The 22,908-nt window shown below is 40.1% G+C and overlaps 1 protein-coding gene across 6 annotated transcripts in view; it reads right to left on the bottom strand.

The window, feature by feature from the left end:
- The window catches only part of AFF2 (AF4/FMR2 family member 2), a 436,989-nt gene that overhangs the window by 293,089 nt on the left and 120,992 nt on the right, over positions 1–22,908 (bottom strand). For all 6 annotated transcript variants that reach the window (XM_042478423.1, XM_042478422.1, XM_042478420.1 and 3 more), the window contains exons 2-3: positions 15,733–15,853; positions 5,815–6,705 (exon numbers count right to left, since the gene is read on the bottom strand). In XM_042478423.1, coding sequence (XP_042334357.1) covers positions 5,815–6,705; positions 15,733–15,853 — 1,012 coding nt within the window. The remainder of the gene's footprint in view (positions 1–5,814; positions 6,706–15,732; positions 15,854–22,908) is intronic.

Genomic DNA, 22,908 nt, shown 5'->3' with positions numbered 1-22,908 from the left:
TATGACAAGTCTTTTTCTACCTTAAGAACATCAGCCACAGGAATTTATGGATGGAGCAATGGCTTTTCAGTGTTCAACGTTTGGAAAACAGTAGTGTACCACCATTAAGGAATCCCAGCAAATTGTAGAGGGACACCAGGACATATTGTAAGTAACTTTCCCAAGACAGAAAGCTCCAGGTGTTCTAACAAAATAGGATCACTTGATCAAACTGACTGAGCTGATAGGGTTTTTTTGTCTGGAGAGCAGAAGGTTGGGGATAGTCATGTCAAAGCACATGTACAGTTCACACTAACTGACATGAAAGCCCACTGAGCACTAACAATGGCTGATATCCTGTGATTGAGCTCAAAGACCTAGCTGTGTTAGTCTGGAAAATCAGTAAGCAAGGGGATCTTGTAGCACCTTTGAGACTAAGTGAAAGAAAGAAATTGGTAGCATAAGCTTCTGTAGTCTTCAGGCAGTAGGCTCAAATAATCTGTGATGCAGAATATGTTCATGCCAATATATGTTGCATTATCTTCTTTGACACCTAGTCCTTTAAGTCAGAGTGGTTTTTTCTGGTAAGCAGAGAACCCCTTACTGTTAATTAAGAAAATTAATCATACCACCCATTTCAATGCACTTTCATGGGGCTGAATGATTCTAATGCATTCTCTGGGGCTAGTCCAGGAGAAGATTAGTAATGGTTGAATAAGATGTATCTCAAGGTGGAACCTTGTTAAGGAGTTGTGCATCCCGTGAGTTGAAGAAACATTCTCTTGCATCCTGTTCTAAAACACAGATGGATGGACAGATGGATGGACAGGTAGACGGACACCCTGAATGACTCTGAACCTTGTGGTCCAACTTATATGTCTGAAGCTTATGCACCCCTTTTAAAGATCTCTACATTTGAATATTTTCAGGTTCTTTTTTAGGCTGTTGAACTACTCCAGACTAGTTCTGACAGCCCTAACAAATCTGTTCTTTAATCAGAGTGCTTCATAATTTGCACTCCGCCGCCATATGGAATATGCAAGAAGACACCCTGCTGAGTTAGTGCATCTGAAATAATTTGTAAGCATTTTATCCCCCAAAAGGCTTAAATGCACCAAAGCACAGTGCGTTTAAGTACATCAGCCAGTGGATCAGTAACTTGAGTGGTCTCTAAACCTCTTGTGTGTTCAAGGATATGCATTAAATTGAATGGTGCACCTCTTCCCGAGTTGCAATCATGTAAGGAAGGATACCTTTGCTAGGGCTTACAGAGGAGTTGCATTTGCTATAATTCAAAGAGCTGGACCTGGACTTCACAGCCTTCAGTGACTTGGGCTCAGATTACTTGGAGGGTATGAATATCAGATATTCATATGGTTAAGTTTTCCTTTGAAGATACTGCTCAGAGCTTCCCTGACATCTGAGGTACAGCAGGTGGTGATATGAAGTAGGACTTTCAGTTGTGGCACTCTTTAAAACTCTCTTCTCCTGACAATTTATTAAGCATTCACACTCACTCAGTGTTGGTGAGACATAAAGACACTTTCATTCGTTCTTTTAGTTTTCAATAGTATCTTATTCTGGTTATTGTTTTGTTGCAGGCTGCTACCTGAGTCTGTTTCAGTGGTTTACTGAAGAGGGTTATATAGTTTCCATGCACAATAAACAATTAAAGGGGCATGCATATCCATGGGAAATGCACATCGTGCATCCATGCACAACACACACCATGCACAACAGTACCATATCTATGACTCTGCTTCCTCAACTGAAAGTAGTCATTCCACATTGAACCAAATATCCAACCACTTCTGTTGGGGAGTTTGCACATGCAAAAGAGAACAAGATCTCAACCACTGTTTGATCTGTGGGTGTTTTCAACAAGCTTGCCACTTTTAAATGCACTGATAGAAAGGTGGAATAAGAAAAAACAAATGTACTTTGCCATGGAAATACTGGAACTTGACCATAGATTTGCTAAATATTTGCGTAGGCTTCCACACATGGAGTCTGAAATGTTCCCAAAGGGAATGGAAGTTGTGGAGTTGCCTACTTCTGGTTTAAGCATAATGATGGTAACATAGCTCCAGGTTTGGATGCATTGAAGCATTTGGCATAACAAGATTTTTTGTTGTGCATCTTGTTTAATGAGCCTTCTGTGAGGGACATTCCAGTGAGATCATGCTCTGCTCATTTTAACTGAGCCAAAATGTGTGGTTCTGATGCAAAGGTGTCCTTCTGATAATGGAGAACTTTGCCCTGGAAAAGTGCAGCCTGAAAAGAATGGATATTTAAGCCTAGGGCCAACATGATGTAGTGGTTTGAGTATTGGACTATGACCCTGGTGACCAGAGTTCGATTTCAGCTTGGCCATGAAACCCACTGGGTGACCTTGAGCAAGTCACATGCTCTCAGCCTCTTGTGAAGGCAATGGCAAACCTGCTCTGAATGAATCTTGCCAAGAAAACCCTGTGATAGGGTTGCCTTAGTGTCCCCAAGAAACTAAAGGCACACAACAACAACAAGGTCCAGAGTACATTTCCCCCTTTTTTGAGACAGTTTAGGTACCAGTAGAACTTAATATACTGCAGAGGCTAAATATCCTCTGCATTGTCTATGCCTCTGATGTTGGGATGATACACAGTAGGGCTGAGAGAGTGGACTAGGATGACAAAAGACCAAGGTTTGAATCCCTGCTCACCCATGGAAATCCATTGAGACACCTTGGTCAAGTCACACTTTCTCAGCTTAAAACCTCCTCTGAACAAAGCTGGCCACGGAAACCCAATGGTAGGGTTGCCTTAGGGCTGCCAAAAGTCAGAAATGACTGGAAGGCAGCCAGCAACAACAACAACAGTAGGACTACACATCACGAAACACTTCACTAGCTTTTTCACACAATTCAGAAGCCAAGACTTCTTTTAGTGTTAATGAACCGACAGATTAGCAATAACACTGTTTCTCCTTCTGCTCCCAGTCCTCTCCACCAAAGCTCTGAACCAACCCACGCATACCCTGCATTGCAAAGGTCTACCCAAAGTACTGCGGCATTCTCAATGAAATCTTCTCAGTCAAATTTGTTAATGGATTCAGTTTTGTTTTTAATCGGCAGCAAGAGTGAACACATTTATTTGCCTTTGCAACCTCATTATTTTCTTTGCATGCAATTATTTCCTTGCCAAACAATACGGGTGACAAATTGCAACAGACTCCTCCAGCAGATTTTTAACCCAAGGTAAAAATAAACAGAAACATCTGTAAAGCAATCTTGTACAAAGCTACATTTATTAATAAATACATTTTTCTAATAAAACACCATCTGCGAGTAACCCTCAGCTTCCACTTGATATAAATAGGCCCTTTTACGGTTTTCAGATGCTGTTCCCAGAAAATTATTCCAAGCTCTCCTGCAAAACACATCAGTCTTTGTTGCCCTCTGGAATGTTAATAAATAATGGCAAGGGATTTCTCCTTGTCGTTCATCTTTAAAGCAGTCAAACAAATTATTGGCTTTAACCAATTATTCTAAAAGGCTGACCCTCTGCAATAAAGCACCCTAAGAATGTCCTACTGCTTATTCTTGATCGAATATATATATATATATATTCACTCTGCTTGGGAGTATGCCCTAAATACACACTTCCTAGCTGTTAAAATAATGGTAACATTCTTATGCCACAGATGGACAACTGTCAGAGGTTAGAAGCCTTGAGATCACAGAGGACCATTCCCATCCACTTCATTTTTCAAAAATCTAATTTTTAGGAGGTGTTGGAAGGAACCACAAACATAGTCTTAGGAGGTCACATGAAGGTTGTGGTCTAAACTGTCCCCATCCATGGCTTATGTCATATAGGTTTGCTTATGACAGTGGCGTTTATCAGACAAGGAAAATTGGAAGTATAGTCCAATGGCAATCTGAATGCAATCATGGGGTTTAACATTATTGCGTGATAGACTACCACACACAATTTCGGGCAATAGCAAGTCAGTCCGAATGCAATCATGGAGTTTCACGTTATTGCGTGATAGATTACCATATGCAATTTCGGGCAATGGGAAGTCAGTTTGAACACAATTCAAATTCACGTAAATTTGCTGAACTAGCGAATTCATGTGAATGTGTTCTGGCCCCACTTTGTTTTCATTTGAAATTAAGAGAAATTCCTCCCGTGTGATAGACTCCAGTGTCTTATATTCAAGGAGAGCACACACAGAGCTAGCCAAATTCTACAAATTCTCAGCTTCTGCAGGGAAGCCCTATTATACAACCTGAAGAGATTGCATTTATCTTGCGGAAGATATTTTATTTTTGACAGTTCTGGGAAGGGAGAAGAGCTAAGCACCCATTCAAGCACTAAATCATCCAACAGTTCTTGGGCAACCTCCTCCTCCTCCTAGCTTCTGAGATTTGGTCCACCTCCTTAAAAGCTTATAGTCACAGCCGTGAGGACTAGAAGCTGGTTTTTACAAAACTGAATGAGAGATTCTGGTCTCATTTGTGATGGTTCACTTTTTTCATAGTAGAAAAAAATAACCTGGTAATCTCCAGCTATTCTATTAGCATCTGCAGTGTTATCTTTGTAGAGCAATCCTCTTAAAATTTCAACTTAATAGTGACAAATATCCAATAACACCTTACCATCTTTGATCATACAACTGATTTCATTGCTCATTTGTGTGTACATACAAACAAACAAACACACACACACACACACTGTGGATGAGGCAATAAGCCTATTAGGAAATACATTTGAATTCTTTTAAAGTTATAGACTGCAACAACTGAGAGATAAACAGAATATCCCACATCTTCATTTTAACCATTATGACTGAGTGATAAGTTGATATAAAACCATTCCTACTTAGCTGATGACGCACCAACCACCACAAACCTGTCAGTCATGTAACTATTTCAACTCCTCCTAGTCCAAAAGGGGTAAAAGTGGAACCTTTGGCCCCTCCAAATCTCCCGGACCATTTTTTGTGTAAAAGAAATTGAGTATTGCAGAATTTAAAGGGGGATTTGCCTGTCTTGGAAGACTTTAGGAATGGTAATTCCCTTTGTAATAAGTTGCAGGCGTTTTCCTGCACTGTTTGATATCCAAAATTCGTCATTATTAAAAAAGCAAAAGCAGAGCCCCAGCTACATCTAGTTCTGCAAAGTGTTTTTTTTTTAATTATTAAATCCCAAGATTAGTCCCAGCTAAAGCAGGTGCACTGATACCACTGTACTTTCCTAAATGTAAATTATTTCCCAATTACAGGTTTAATCTAGTTGGGACTAACCATTTAATTTAGGCTTCACGTACTTGTAGCCTGAATCTTAGGCAAACTTAACCCTTGTTTCAGCTTGTAGCCACAGTCTTCGGGGTTTTATGTTGGGAAATGTAACAATACAGTTGGAGTGAGAGTCTAAAATAAAACTAATCAATCAATCAATCAATCAAATATCATATTTCTCCTAATATGGGACCCAAGAGGGTTCACAATACAGCTTAAAACAAAATACAGTTAAAATAATGAATAATGCAACAGTGAAAACACAAATAAACAACTGTATCAAAAATCGTTAAAAGGGCAGTAATTACATATTTTAAAAAGCATATGCTAATTAAAAGACCTTTTGCAATAGCCTGAGTAAACCAAAAGGTCTTCACTTGCTAGTAGAAAGAAAACCGCAAAGTAAGAGACCTTGCCTCCCAAGAGAGGGAATTCCACAGTCTGGGAGCTACCACCAAGAAGCCGCCTGTGATGGTGGACCAAGAGGAATTTGAGAAATGTAAGAATTGTAACCCACCAAAACAATGACAGATGGGGGAAAAGAAAACTTACTTCACTAGCTGGAGGAATGGTGAGCTTCGGTAGTTTATTCTTCGAGCCTGGTCCAGTTGTCTTTCCTTCCAGCAGAGTCCCAAAGGATTGGTTTCCATACACACCTTCCATTTCTAGTGGAGGTTTCAGTTCAGGTGAGTCATTTGGAACCTGGTCCTGACCATCCATTGGCCTAACATAAGCAGTAGGCTTTTGCTGGGTCATGCTGCTTTTACAGTGAAGTCCAGGAGGAAAGTTCTGGGTTGAAAGATTATTGTTGGTTGACAGTAAAGATGTGGAAGGGAGTGGCGATCCAGGTCCATGGCCCAGGAACTCCAGATCCACTGGAGATTTGGAATGGTTGGTTTCTTTATAAGCATGGTCCGCCCCTGTTGGTTTCGAATGATTATGCCTCCTTGAGTGTGAAGATGATGGCGTTGTGTTGGCTTCCTCACCTCCTCCAGGTTTATGTTGCTCACTTGGACAGGTGTAGAGGTCATCATACCTGCCTTGTGGTGGCTCATGGGAAGCACTATGCTTTGTCCTGCTCTGCTGGCTACCAGCTTGGCTTGGTTGACCATTGTTAGAGTTGTGGCTGCTCCGAGACCAGTCAGTCCTGCATTTCCTGCTGCTCTGGTGACCATGCAGCAAAGTTGGGTTTGAGGACATGGAAGGTGGGGGAGGCATTGATGCTGAGGCGTGACCACTGATCTGGTGGGGCGGGAGCATCCGGTTCCTTTGCTCTGGAAAAAAGCTCTGTTCGTTTTTATCTACTGGGGTCTGTGGCATGGAATTCTTTGGGATGCCCACAAGATGGCTCTGGTTAGAATGGTTTGTCAGGAAGTCCTTCATTTCGTCGTAATTCCCCAGTGTATTCTGGACACGGTTGGCAAGAGCATCACCTTTGTTAGTCTGAAATATTAAAAAATGAGACAAGGATTAATAGTGAACGTTTCTCCCAGCATGAGTATTTAAAAGGGGGGTTCTGAGGCCTAAATATCCTAAAGGCACCAAATTCCATCTGATCTTGGAAGATAAGCAGGATCAGCTTGGAATGGAGGACTGCCAATGAATTCCAGGTGCTGTAGGCTATATTTGAGAGAAATGAAGTGGCAAAACCACTTCAGAGCATCTCTTGTCATAATAATAATAATAATAATAATAATAATAATAATAATAATTTGTTTTATTTATATACTGCTATTCCAAAGATCATAGCGGTGAACAGCAAGTAAGCTAATTAGCAAGTAAGCTAATTTGCCCCCAACAGTCCGGATACTCATTTTAGCGACCTTGGAAGGATGCAAGCCTGAGTCGAGCTTGGGCCCTTTTGCTGGTCTTGAACTCGCAATCTTGTGGTTTTGAGTGAATGGCTGCAGTACAGGCATTTAACCACTGTGCCACCAGGGCCCCTAAGAAAAGCCTATGAGATCCATGAGGTTACCATACGTCAACCAGTGACTAGAAGCAATACAACACAAGGCACCAGATCCCATCTGATCTTGGAAGCTAAGCAGGGTTAGCCTTGGTTAGTACTTAGATCGGAGACTGCCAATGCATACAAGGTGCTTCAAGTTATATTTCAGAGGAAGGAATGGACAAAACCACCGCTAGGTATTCCTTGCCTAGGAAAACCATAGGAAATTCATGGGGTCACTATAAGTCAATAAGCAACATGAAGGCATACATACATACATACATACATACACACATACATACATACATAGAGAGCAGGAGAGACAGCTTAAGTAATAGTGCTGCTTGAGTCCAAATATAATGGGCTTGGAATATGGATTTCTCAGATGAATGTATTCTGGATGTATTCTGAAGACATCTCATTCCTTGAAATTCTCTGCTCTCAGTTTAAGTTCCGAATGTTACGAACTTGCGTGCCAGTTTTGTGCCTACATAGCCAACATTTATCTTATTCAGTGTCTCATCTTGGCAGCAGTTGTTTGCATATGCGCAAAAGTTGATTACTTTAACCCTTTACTTTTGACGAAACCGAGGTCAATTGACTAGAACTTTTCTAAACGAGAATGCAATTACAGACCAATAATGGCTTGTCTCTACCCCTAGGCAACCAACTTGCCTAACAATTTCAGAGACTGAAAAAGTCAGGGATGCCCCACGGTGGTATGCGTCTGTGTGTACAAGTAAACCTTTGAACAGTCAACTTAAAGTTTCAAAACAAACTGCAAGATTTTCTTGGGGGAAAAAAGGTACTAGTGGTTGTGGCACGAGGAACAACAGGAAGTCTATTGGGTAAGAAGGCAAGGGGCAGGTGCTTTATCAAAGAAATGTTTAAATACAGTTGCTGCCTATATTCATAAGAGCTCCTCTACTCTGTTTTCTGTAACGGCACAGCGTGTGTTTTGCAAATCATTGATTCACAGTTATTTTCTCTAAAGTGCAGCAATTACTAAGCAAATGCTGACTCATTTGGAGGAATATGATGTTTTCATCTTTAATGTTTTTCCACCCTGCTTCTTAGACTGTATCTGCCGCTTCCCCACCCCAACCTATCTTTAAACCATTAAGACTTTGTACACAAATAACATTTTAGCCGTAATATTACTCCCATGTTTAGAGACAAACCTACATCTAAGTAGCGTGAGAAGAAATCTCCTAAAAACAGTTAGGAATTTACTACAGTAACCACAACTTACTTCTGAGGGATTGTGGGGGAAACTGGTAAGCACTTTGGAGAAACCAAATGATAACAATCACACTGATAAATGAATTGGTCCAGGGTATTTGTGAGATAAAGATCACACATTCTTCCTTTTTTAAAAGAAAAAGGTCAAAAGTGGAAAAAAAGATGGTGGCATTATACTCCTATTAAACCATCTTCAAATTCTGTTGTAGAAAGGGTACATTTTCCCATGTTTGTCCTCTAGGAAAATAATAGTTGACTGTGATTATAACTCCCACCAAGGGAATCAAAGGTCGGGGTCTACAAATGAATCTACTTATTGAACTGTTAAGCAATAGTTCAATAGTTCAGACCTACAGAATCATGAGGTACTGGACAGATTGAGTCTCCCTTATCTGAAATGTTTGGGACCAGACGTTTTTTGGGTTTGGGATTTTTTCTTGGATTTTGGATTACCTGTATTTGCATATATGTGCATAATGAAATATGATAGAGATGGAGGCCAAGTCTAACACAAAATTCATTTATGTTTCATGTACATAGCCTGAGGTTTTGTACAATGCTTTCAATATTTTGTACATGAAACAAAGTTTGTGTACACTGAACCATCAGAAAGCAAAGGTGTCACTATCTGGATTGGGGAGCTCAACTTAGTGTCAACTGTTCCTATATATATATATATATATAATATATAGAGGAGAGAGAGAAGATAGCGAGCGAAGTTGTATTAGTCTCTTTTTAATTTTTTATGTATTTTCTGTATTTAAAATACTGAATGTTTTCATATGCTGTACACTGCCTCAGGGGCTAGCAACATACATGCTAAGACAGGCTAAGAGGTAATAGATAAGTGCTTTAAACAAAAGCAACCAACCAACTAATCATTACTTAAGAATACCCCCCCCCTCCGCTCAACTATTTCAAGCAGCTAAGGTCTGGTAGAAAACCACATTCTTCTCCCCTCCATTTCATCATCATCTCAGCACCCACAACAGAGCACAAGGCAACAGTATGAGGAAAACCATAAAGAAACAGTTGAATTATGTAACTTTCTGTCTCCACTATTTAGGGAGGCTTTATCTTTGGAAGTAAAAAAAAAAAATCTTTATAAGTCATATCTGACTTATTTTGACCCTAAGACCTTGACAAGTCGCATGATCTCCACCTCAGGGAAAGGCAATGGCAAACCTCCTCTGGAGCCTTTCCAAGAAATCCTCATGATACGTTCACCTTAGGGTCACCATAAGTTGGAAGCAACTTGAACGGACATAACAAAAACAACCACAAAGGCAGACCTATCATGGGGTTTTCTTGGCAGGTTTCTTCAGAGGAAGTTTGCCATTGTCATCCTCTGAAGCTGAGAGTATGACATGCCCAAAGTCACCTAGTGGGTTTCCATGGCTGAGTTGGGAATCGAATCCTGGTCTCCGGAATCTTTGTCCAACACTCAAACCACTACACCATGCTGGTCCTGAGTCTAATTCTAATCACTTTCTTTGGATATGATCATACCATGAATCCACTTAGCTCAGTATTGCCTATGATGACTGGCAGCAGATCTCTAGCATTTTAGGAATGGTTCTTTTTCAGCTCTATCTGGATATGCAGCAGACTGAACCTAAAACCTGAACATAAAACACTCAACGATGGTCCTCTCCTCTGAGTTCTTGAGCTGGGAGAATGAGTGACAGGGAGAACACGCCCAGGATATTTCTGCCACAACAGTTTTGGTGATGCATAAGATTATGGAAGGGAGGAATGAGATACATGCCATTTCCCCTCATTTAGTTCTCTTTGAGGAGTTTTAATGAAGGAGCTGCTCCCTGGAATAAATATTTAAAAAACCAATCAGCTGTGTTTGGCAACGAATCACTGTACACAACGCACAGTGTTTTGCACTGCTTTTTTTCAAAAAACAGAAAGCTTGAGTTGGTCATTTATTTTTAAATGAGCTAAAAAGAGAAAGTGCATTCCGTTTAAGCCAAGAATAAATTCTTTGTTTGTCTCTGTCCTAGCTCCTTCAACCCAAAATGCACAACGAACCATTTGGGTGGCAGCCAAAGCTAGGACTCGGTCCCCCCAAAATTTAAAACAAGGAGAATCCATTGTGCTTAAAGGCCCGGGGGGAATTACTATGCAAATGCCAAAAACACTCGCTCACTTTAGTTTTTTCTGGGTTTTTCGGACTATGTGGCCATGTTCTAGCAGAGTTTCTTCCTGACGTTTCGCCAGCATCTGTGGCTGGCATCTTCAGAGAATGCTTGCCTGGAGAGGTCTTGGCTATATATATTGTGTGACGTGGAAAGGCAGGAGTGATTTGCATGTATATTGTTTGTTGCTAATGGCAGGCCTCAGGGTGTGAGGGTCTGCACAAGAAGACTAATGTCTGCTTGATGGTGCTCATTGTCTGCTGGGAGAGTTCTCATTTGCATTTGTTGAGTCTTTATCTTGCTATCTTTCAGGACTGGTAGCCAAACCTTGTTTACTTTAAGGGTTTCCTCTTTCCTGTTGAAATTGTCCAGGTGTTTGTGGATTTCAATGGCTTCCCTGTGCATCCTGGCATGGTAGTGGTTGGCATCATCCAAATTTCAGTGTGTTCAAACAGTGTTTTATGCCCAGGATGGTTTGTGGCATGTTCTGCTACTGCTGATTTTTCTGGCTGGCCCAGTCTGCAGTGTCTCTCATGTTCCTTGATTCTTGTTTGCACACTGCATTTGGTGGTCCCTATGTAGAGATGTCCACAGCTGCATGGTATGCGGTAAACTCCTGCAGCTGTGGACAAGTCTACATAGGGACCACCAATATTTCTGCACAGAAACTGCTGTAGTTGGGGACTTATACTGGGCAGGATTTACACATTTTCTCCAAAAGACAACCTGGATGAGAATCTTAGCAATTTGGGAAGTAGTCTGAGACAAAAAAAGTTACTTTTTTTGCACAAAATAAATAAATAAAATTCCTGAGCAGAAAATAGGTTTCCTGCACAGAAAACATCATTTCGGCATAGAAAACAAGTTTCCTCCATAGAAAACAGGATTTCCTGTGCAGAAGATAACATTTCTGCACAGAAAATGCTGTTTTCTGTCCCTAAACCCCACATGGGTATTATACTAAAATTGACGACGATTTGGCCTTTTTAATGATTGGTAGTAATGTTGTTGTTGTTATATTGACTGCATTTTTAGATAATATTGTATTTCGTATTGTATTCTTATTTTTATTCTCTGCTGTAATCCCACCTCAATCCGCAGGGAGAGGCAGGAAATACAAATAAAATTTATTATTATTATTATTATTATTATTATTATTATTATTATTATTATTATTATTCTACAAATATTCAAAGCTCTACAAGCAAAGAATGATCTCACTCAGCTCAATCCATGTTTGTTCTCTCTCTTTCTCTGTGTTTATAACATAGGGCATGTAACTTCTGAAGAATCCTAAGACTTAAATTGCATGTTTGCTTTGTGACTCACTGTTTGCATATTTTACACTAACTCAGATTTTTAGTTCATTCGGAAAATATACAGCTCCCTGGTTTTTTTTGGTCTTGTTGCTTTTTGTGTATAGAAGTTTTCATATCCTAGAACTAGTCCCTTTGGACAAACTGCAACCTGGATATGGCGTTTTATGTCCTCACCATAATCACAATGAGCTTGTGAGTAGGATTCTTGCAAGACATCACCGAGTGAGTGTCATGGCTAAGGCAGAAGGCCCAATTTCAAGCGATATTTTTTAAAAGATGAAGTTTAGATCACTGAATTTATTTTGTTTTCTTTTAATGCTTTTCATGTGAAGGAGCTTCCACAGGTCAGAAGATGAGTTTTTCTATCTTGACAAGAAAGTGCTGGAAAAAAAGATTTCCTCTCTTTAAAAGACCTTTGCATAACTCTTTTTTGCAACAAGCTGGCCATGTTCCATACCATCTGGGACCTCTTTTCCAGCCAACTGGCTTTAAAAATTATGTAAAAATCCAATTGGCTAATTAATGCACCGCGATACAGGTGATTCTAATCAATTGAGTTAGATTTATAACAATCCTCTTCAGAAATATTCTTATCTATACATATATCACTCCCACCCTTATTTTGGGAATCTTTCCCTTTTCGCTTTTCTCTCCTTTGTAGTTTCTTTTCTTTTCTTTTTTTTTAACATTCTCTGCTTGGTGCTCTTTCCTTTCTTCTCCCTTATTTTATCCTCTCGGTGGCCCACAAGGTTTACTCTGCCTTGAAGTGTTCCGGTTCAATTTTTCAGTTTTGAACTATTCCACAGCAACACCAATGTCAATATGAAAGGGCCTTAACTGGATTTATGCAATTGAGAAGAGAGCACTTACTCAAAAAACCCAGTGACATGGAGGCCCCTGATGAAATCTCAGAGGATGTGGGTAATTGGATGATTTGGATAGCTGAGAATCGGGTCATGGGGTTTCGGAGATAATTGCCAAATTAAGACAAAATAGTCATACAGACAGCAGCAAAGCTTCAGTAGTCAGCATGGAAGTTCTAAAGGGAGCGAAATGACATTGGAAATGGAGATCCAATCAACACTGACATCGAAGTGAGAGTAAAGATCCTAAAGGAGGGAAGCAGACATAGCTGAACGGTTGAAGAAGCCCTAGTGGTGCATTGGTTAAATGCCGGTACTTCAGCCACAACGTTGTGAGTTTGATCCCAGGGCTCCTGGTTGACTCAGTCTCCCATCCTTTTGGAGGTCAGTAAAATGAGTACGTACTCAGTTTGTTGGGGGCAATTGGCTTTCAGATTGAAAACCCCTTTGAGAGTGCTAGGTTCACTATTAAGTAGTATAGAAATGATAAATGCTATTGGTAGAACCCAGTCAGTCTCCATGAGATCTGCGGATGAGATATCTCCAAGATCTCATATCCTCCAGTGCTCTGCTTAGGTCTTGCAAATTTAGACCTGTGACCTCCCACTAGCCAAGTTATTAAAGATGAGTTCCTGGAGTCCTTGAGATGTGCAGCCACTGAAAGCTGGCAATAGTGGACTAGGGTACACTTGGACTTTCTATAATGTTGCCTCACAAACATTAATCATGGGATCATTTAAAACTCTAGCAGATGGAAACACCATTGTACAGTGGGCCCTCCATATTCACTGGGGTTAGGAGTTTAGGACCCCTGTGAAAGTGGAAAAAACAACTATTATTTTTACATGAGAGAACACCTCTCTGGGAATCTCTAGGTCCTCCAGCAGAACTCTAGAGTCAATATCCACCAGCAGCTGACCATAAAATTGCACCAGAGGGCATATAAATGCTCAAAGAAGTGTTTCCTCTAGGAATGTCTAGGTCTTCCAGCATGACTCTATGGTCATCTTCCAGCAGAATCGCACCAGAGGACCTTAAAAGAATATTCTAATCAAAACCGAATAATAAAATCTGCAAAAGTTAAAGCTGCAAATGTGGAGAGCCAACTGTAAATGTAAAAATAACATAATGCCAAATAACATAAAAGCAGATGGAGAACCAGGGTGGTGTCTGTCAAAAGCTGTCACTGGCTGAAAGGAGAAATGAAAGTGTACATTTGAATTCAGCTGGATTCTTCAGGGGATGCTTTGCTGTGGCAATGAAATCAGCAGATATTTTCGAGGAGGACATCTCTTGGTGATGGAAATCACAGACAATAAAGATCCTCAGAGGATTATCAGAAGATGGTCTGCTAAGTGGGCAATAAATGAAACATCTCCAGACAGCCTCCTGAAAGAGAGCTTTTGATGGTGATGACTGCAAAAAGAAGAGAAAGGATTGCAATTTCCTCTCGGGAAGAATGGTCCTTCAATGGGAGAAGAATACTGTATTAACTATGCAAAGATTCAGTATCAGTTTGGAAGTGGCAGAAGTGGTGGCATGTACCAATATACACCAGTTACAGTTTTCAAACAGAAATAGTGTGGTGGGTATTTCTGCAGAAAGCTATTTAGACTGTGTGAATCTATTAACACCCAGTTGACCCTCCATATCCACAGGCTCTTTATCCATGGATTCAAACACAAGAACAACAACAAGCAATAAAAACAACAATAGATTTTTAGTTTAGAATAATTATACAGTGCAGCAACTAAGAAAATTGATCTAGAGTGATTTTCTTGGGTCTCTGTGTGGGAAGGAATCTCTTTTCACTTCTGCACTGAGTTTTGGTGAGTTTAATTACCAGGGGAAAGGGAAAGAAGAGGACCTATCCTCACCCTTCTGCCAAAATTAGAAAGATATTGTTGAAAGAATAATGGACTCCAGACATTTTAATAATAATAATAATAATAATAATAATAATAATAATAATAATAATATAACTGGTAAAACAGGACCTTGGAATCTAGGACAAAATTTGGCAGGAGTGAAACTAGTTCATATCCTTGGTAAACCTGTTTCTGAGTTGTACACTTCAGACTGCAGGACTTGGTAGGTGGGTGAGTCACATAACTATATGTTCTACCTTACCATATTTTTTAAAAAGGCGTTACATATTTTATTTTTTAAATGCTTAAAAATTAGGAAACAGTGTTCCAATTCTTCTTCAGTACTTTAGTTTTCTATGTCCAAAGAAATCTCGTTCTGTGTGTGTGTGTTTGTGTGTGTTTAATGACAAAGCATAGACAGAGGTCCCTTCTAACTCTAAGGTTACATCGGCACTATAGAAATAATCCAAGTTGGCACTACTTTAACTGCCATGGCTCAATGCAATGGAATTACGGGAATTGTGGTTTGGTGGGGTACCAGAGCTCTCTGAAAGAGAAGGCTAAATGTCTTCCAAAACTACAGTTCCTAGAATTCCATAGTATTGAGCCACAGCAGTTAAAGTGGTGTCACCCTGGATTATTTCTGTAGTGTGGATGCAGCCTGATTGGTAAAAAACAGGCCTTGAACAAGAGAGACTTTCACTGTCTCTCTTGCAGTGATTCCATATTCAAGAAATGGATATAAAATCTGATTAGAAGTCTCAGTCCTGGGAATTGCAACTGAATTGTTTCCCCGCTGGTTCTATTACTATTTAACAATCTTTGGGAGCCGAGGATTCATCAAGTGCTGGATGGATGTAATGCAGAAGAACATTGTGGTGGCCCAAAGGGCCCCCAATTGCCACAGCTAATTAAACTCATCAATGCACTTATGTGGAAGCTTATAGTACGTGAAACCAAGAAGATGTCCTTGGTGATGTTGCCCTATCTGGGGGGATGAAGTCTGATTAACATTGGGGAAGTTGGAACGCAAATGGTTTCAAGTTAAATGACCACGAAATACAGCATCAGGTGCTTATTTACCTTGTAGGGTTCTCCAAAGAGATTAAAGCCAGAAGCAAAAAGATCTTCATCCTGCTGGACTTCTTGGTTTCTCCGTTCCCATTCCTTCCTCTTAAGTGCATTCCGATCTTGTTCATAGTGACTGGAATTTTATTTAAAAAAGAGACAACATGTTATTTTTCTGTCTGCTAAATAAGTGTTTTTTACTAGTTTTTAAAGTGGAAAATCTCCAACACAGAACATTAAGGGTCTCCTCACATGGGAAAATTTCTTAGCTCTTGGTTTACATTAGGGATGGATAAACCTTTCTGTGTTGTTCCCACCATCCAACATACAAATGTATTACTCTTGTTTCTTCAGCAGTTTGTTTTCTTTAAGTATAAGCATGTTTTAACATGCATGAAATCTGAATGCATATTGAATAGAATACATGCAGATTTTGGAAGCATTTTCTCTTACATTCACGCCTTTTTGTGCATTACTTTCCCTGGAGCGTGAATTTTTGTGCTTAATCCCCCATAATGTATCCATTTTTTGTATGCAATTTTAACTAGGGTGAACATTTTTGTATGCATGGTTTTGACCAGAGAGCTGACTAGCAAAATGCGTAGAATTGTGAAAGTTAAGCACAATTGCATTCCAGTTCACAAATTCACACATCAAAATGTGAACCCAGTTAATGCAGTGTTACTACCTACTCCTTCCACACAAATGCTGCCTATGGCCTCAGCAATAAAAAAAGACACATCACACTGTTATTACGGTGTCAACCTACTCAAACTATGGTCCTTCAAAACTCTGTACGCTCAGGGATCCCCTCCTGAACTAATTCACTTGCAGAACAACCCTTAGTCCACTATGTTCTTCCCAGCTCTGCCTCAGTCGGTCTGCTTTTTTGTGTCTATTTCTGCGATCAAAGGATGGTCATCTACCAATGGTTCTAAAAGTCCACAAACTGGGCTTTGAATTCTTCTGGGTGTGTAGAAAGGCAAGATGTAAATATATATACCCAACTCTCTTCCATGCCAGCATTCTCTGCAGATGCCAGCCACAGATGCTGGCGAAATGTCAGGAATAAACTCTTCTAGAACATGGCCACATAGCCCAAAAAACCCACAAAAAACCATGGATGCTGCCCATAAAAGCCTTCAACATCAAATTGTCTATTTCTTTCTCAAGCACAAGAACAAAAAATCTCAACTGTTTTCTTCCTAGCAAGTGATATTACAGACATATTTTGGATTTCAGGAGCTTTTGTGTGAAAAAATGGTCTGAGTGTTGGACTATGACTCTAGAGACCAGGGTTTGATTCTCACTTGGTCATGAAAGCCATTGGGTAACCTTGGACAAATCATATACTTTCAGCTTCAGGGGAAGGCAATGGAAAGCCTCCTTTGAACAAATCAGATTTGAAGACATACACTACCACCACCAACAACAGTTATTCGTCTAAGGAGACAAGCATTTACAAGCCCTAGTGTTCAGTTGCCCATTGGGGAATAGCAAGATAAAAAATAATGGCTGCATTGCAGTTACAGATTTGTAACCGAGAGTTATGGATCTGTAACTGCTCCGTATTCAGCTGTGCTGTGTCACAATCATGTCACTATTAGCACAGTCATAAATGACTCCCAAACCTGACTTAACAGGCAGCAGCTACATCAAACAAAAGAGGTCTGTACAGCAGCTGACTTGGGCACAAGGAAAATGATGTTTTCAGTCCCTTCCCATTAGTGAGTGCATATGCAGCCTGCAAGGATGCAGAACAACTTCAGGGATTCTCCACCACTCAGCTTTCTCCTGAGGAGAGGGCGAGGCAGAGGAGGGGGAGGACAGAATTAATATTAATAACATTAATTAATTAATTAATTTTAAATTAAAACCAATTTGAAGCCCGAAGAAGTTCAACCTACTTTAATTTTGGTCCCTACCTACTGGCAAGTTGTGCAGGTCTGCAGTAGCTCAACAGACCTCTCCTTTGCATGATGATTATTATACTGATATTAAGGTAGGTTGGGGTAGTAAGGCCAAAAGATGTTATTTACATACTTAGATAGTTGTGCATAATAACAACAACAACAACAACAACAACAACAACAGAGGGGATAATAGACAGTTTCCTGCCCTCAGGCTTACAATTTAAAAAAAGACACGACACAAAAGGAGAAGGGAATGGTGACGGGGGGAGGGGATCAGGCCCAGTGGTTCTTCTCTCCCTCTGGTCAACTCCCTCATAGGCCAGAGGATGACAGTTATGGAGGGAGGAGTCACTTCCTTCAGGCTAGCTCTGATGGAGCTGGGCCTGCCTGGTCAACTCCCTCGCAGGCCGGAGGATGACATGTCACTAGTTCATTCAGGTGTCATTATCTCAGCCACCCACTGGGGAAAAAATGGGTTTTGCAGTATTTTGGATTTCCGGACCCGCACACACACACACACACACACACACACACACACACACACACACACTGTTTTTGTATTTACTGTTTGGATCTATTTTATATTATGATGGCTTTTAGTTTTTAACAGTAAACTTCTATACAAATTCTATTTGTATTGTTACATATATTCTACTATCATAATTTCCACTTTGAAAACAATTTCCATTCACGCTTTGAATGTGTTTGACTATAAACCAACCATGTTAAATTAGATAATATTATTCAGAGCACTGGGGAAAAAATTCCCAGTTCTCCTTTTCCCAAAAAAATCCACATCACTGCCTTTTGTTTGACAGAAATGTACAGGCAAACTAGACAATTCTGGAAAAGATGAACAAATGGTGCAACCTGGTAGAAGACAGCTTGCTAGGCTGAACCTGGGACCTTCTTCATGCAAAGATGGGTTTTCCCATTTAGCCACATGGCCTCTTTCCAAACATACCATGCCATATTAACAACGGGAATTTAAACTGTATATTTGCATCTCTAGGAGAAGGGGTTCTAATAAAAGAAATCTATAGAGCCAGAACACGTTAATAAGAGTTTTGTTTTAATGGGGGGAAATCACTTTTAATGCTGTTTTGCGTGTTTAATTAAATTCCCCCATTCTAATCCGGTCTGACAAAAATCATTACTAAAACATAATTGTATAATAAATAAGCAATATAGCATTTACTATTTTCTAGTAGCTTTAAAAATAAGGATTAATAAAATATCAAGCTCTATAATTGCTCAAATCAACTTGCACAATTACACTCTGGCCTTCTTGGTAGCACAGAAATGTAACAAATGGGAGAAAGTTTCTGAAGTAGTAAATCAGTATTTTTAATGGTTGCCTTGACAAGTCTCCATGCTCCTTTCTTTCCGGAGAGAAAACAAACGGAAATCTTGATTTCAGTATTTCAGGTCCACACATCAATGCTTCCTGTTTCAATGCAAAATTGCAATTTATCTGAATCAAGCTTTAATTTGAAAACCTGAAACCTGGCCCTAAAGGTTTGCATCAGAATATTTGCTTGAGTGGAACCATCAGGATGTGTCTTTAATCCATACAGCAACATCTAGTTTTATGACATCGACTCTTATATAGGATTCCAGTGAACAATAACAATAATGCTTCTCTGATCCCCCTCCACTAGCTACTGAATGTCTATAGCTATAGTAGCTAAATGGAGAATCCTGGAGGGGATGATAAGGGAACTCTGGCCTGTTACAGACTGCCAAAATAAAGCTGCTTCGGGTCTCTTTGGAGGTATGCTGCTTAAATGATGCATGGGTCCTAAGAGTCCAGAGGTCGCACCAAAGCCACACTCCATTTCTCAGCATCAGAGTGCAGCTTTTGGTGCAGCTTCCGGATTCTTAGGATGCATGCATCATTTAAATAGAATACCTCCAAAGAGACCCGAAGCAGCTTTATTTTGGCAGTCTGTAACAGGCCTATAGCATGGTCCCAGAGAGCCAGTGTAGTGGTTTGAGCGTTGGACTAGGATTCCGGAAACCAGGGTTCAAATCCCAGTTTGGCCATGTAAACCCACTGGGTGACCTTGGGCATGTCACATTCTCTCAGCCTCAAAGGATGGCAATGCCAAACCCCCTCTGAAGAAACGTGTCAAGAAAGTGCCATGACAGATTCACTTTAGGATCACTGTAAGTTGGAAATGCCAACAACAACATGGTTCCACCTGCAGAAGCTTTATGCTATGTCATATGATACAGAATATTGGCCCTTAAGGGTCATCTCCAATTTGGAGTCCTACAGGATCAGTAAGCTGACTCTATCCCCATTCACACAGACCTGCCTGGTGTTCCGTGGCTTGCTTTGATTTCATGCGCACATGCATAACCATGCAGACACAGTCTCACATGTCAAAAATTCACCTCCCAGGCACAGTCACATGTACAGCACAGAACAATATGTCCTCACATCTCTGTTGGGGGTGAATTTAATCTCCATCCAGCCCTTTCTGCACCAGGAAGATAACCAAATATCGACAACGTTTGCCTTTTCAGCTCAGCATGCCAATGTACTGGAAGATTCACACAGTGAGATATAATGAGGTATGAGCTGTGCAGTGATGGGGTTTTTGTCATGTATAAAGTCACCGATTTCTCACTGAAGCCGCAATTATTAATTTGTACCACTGTCTAATTAAATCCACAGCTATGTATTTAGCCTCTTGTTATACCAACTGCGGTTTTATAATTACATAGACCTCTTTATCTACTCAGTTAAAGTTTGCTGGGTGCAGACAGATTGTGTTTGGACCCAGAAGCCATGCAAAGTCTGGAAGCAACTGTCTATCCATTATTGCTGTTGTCAACTGCTGTCAAGCTGATTGACTTATGGTGATCCTATGGATGAGAGACCTCCAAGTCACCCTCTCCTTCATCACGCTGTTCAGGGCTTGCAGTGATCAGGCCCATGGCTTCCTTGACTGAGTCTACCCATCTACAATGCAGTCTTCCTCTTTTTCTACTGCTCTCCACTATGCCAAGGGTTAGCGTCTTTTCTTCCTTCATTGTCCAGATTTCACAATCATACAAAGAAATGGGAAATATGATGGCATGAACCATTTAAACTTTAGTATTTGCTATCTTTACTCTTCCTGAAAATTGGTTTCTTGTTCCTACACCAAATTTTTCTACAGTCCATGATTCTGCTCCACATCCTATTTTTGCATTCCAGTTACCTATGATTAGCAATGCATCTTGTTTTGGTGTGTGATCCATTTCTTCTTTATCTCCTGCATAGAAACTTTCAATTTCTTCTTCTTTTGCCTCTGTGGTTGGAGCATAAGCTTGGATTATGGCTATATTACTGGATTCTCCCTGATTGAGACTTTACATTGAATCCTTTGACTGCTTTTGTGACATCCCTGACAACTGTTATGTCCCAAGAGGGACCATTATTTGACCAGGGTTTGAGTCCCCACTCAGCCATGAAACCCACTGGGTGACCTTGGGCAAGTCACACATTCTCAGCCTCAAGGGAAAACAATGAACAAATCTTGCGAAGAAACCCCCATGATAGGTTCGCCTTAGGGACGCCATAAGTCAGAAATGACTTGAAGGCACACAATAGCAAAAGTCAGTAATAGGATGGTGGCCAATGAATGCTGGAAAAGTGCTAGAAATGTTTTGGTTTTTTAAAGTCAGTGGTGCAGTAAATTATAATGAAGGAAGGTAATTTGTTTCAGTTAAGCCCAGTTGGGCATGTTTGGATGTTATCGTTTAAGTTTACTTTATACCATTTACACATTCTGCTGTCCTAAATTAAACTCTTGATTTGTTTGCATATTCCAGGGCTGAATCAGTGTCTGAAGATGCTACAAAGAATACCAACCGATTTCCAGAAAATCCCATTTATTCTTGGCTCGCATACTGCTAATGTGAGACACATGATCCTGGTATGCTGACATGAGTGGAGTGCCAAATCTAGAGTTCCTTGGAGACACAGAGTGCCTTAGGAAAGCCTTGATGGTTACAATGTTCTGGAGGTGGATAATCCCTTGTGACTCCCAAGGGAATAAACTAGAGTCAACTTCCATACAAAGAAAACCTTGACAGTCCTCACATTTCTTATAAACTACCAGTTCAAATATGCAGTTCCTCAGTTAGTACAGACTTTCTGGAGTCCTTTAAAACCTTCAAAATGTTCACCTGGGATTATTTACTTGGAAGCCACCCTTGTTACTTCCAAGTTACCCCCTTGTGAATGAATGCAAACAGAGAATTTTGATGCACACGCTTTCCAACACTTGATTTTGTTCCCTTAGAGATGAGGAGAAAATACTTATATTTAAAAGTACTAATTTTCCTGTTAAAATTGTTTTTTGACATGCAAAGAACACTTCCAGCTAAACTAAGGGAGTCTATAGGGTTTTTACAGTTTGTAAAATTCCTTTTAAACTGTTCATCTGTACAAAAAAAGTGTGTCTTCTGCACAGAATACACATGTCCAATGTAAAAAAGCAATGTATTTTGTAAATAACATGATGGTTTCTGTGCAGAAAACTTATTCTGCACAAATACCCACATGCATTTCTGAGATCCAGAATGCAAATAGTGCTCAGCGATTTAAAAAAAAAAACTTCACATACTTGCACAGTTGGGAGAAAAGTGAAATATGTATTTGTTGCTCCTTGCAAGAATGAGAAGTACAGAGATTTACAACCCTAGCTCCCATACACATGTCCTGGAATGGTACAGGCCTGCAAAATGACTACCACATGCCTCTCTAAATAAGCTTTTCTGTCCAAAGGTCAGCTCCACTATGGCTGCTTCTAAGCACATTTTGTTCCTTTCCTAAAACATGGGTTTGTATGTGTCCACTACAGAGTCCTTGAAATATGAGATACTCCCTAATCTTGGGGTTGGGATGGGTGGGAGAAACTTCTAGGTGGTGGGATTACACAATTCTGTTACAACTACACCATTCTGAGTTGTTTTAAATGAGTAAAATTGTTACATATTCTCAACTGCTTCAGTGACAGTTGATAGTTTCCTCGGCACTTGGGCCATGAATCCATTATGGGTCCAGATTTTAACACAGCTATCCAGGATACTGCCCTTATTTTGGAAAATGGGTTTAGCACCTTCAACATGCCATTCATATTTGGACTATAAACAGAAACACTTACTGACCCATCGATAGGGAAACCACCAACCACTATCTGATATCGTTTTATAGATTTCAAATGGCCTCTTGTCTATATTTCACCTCAAGATTTTGTAATATAGGTGTTTGTGTGTGTGT

This window comes from Sceloporus undulatus, chromosome 7 (genome assembly GCF_019175285.1).
Source record: "Sceloporus undulatus isolate JIND9_A2432 ecotype Alabama chromosome 7, SceUnd_v1.1, whole genome shotgun sequence".
NCBI lineage: Eukaryota > Metazoa > Chordata > Lepidosauria > Squamata > Phrynosomatidae > Sceloporus > Sceloporus undulatus.
This window is presented reverse-complemented; position numbering and strand designations above follow the sequence as displayed.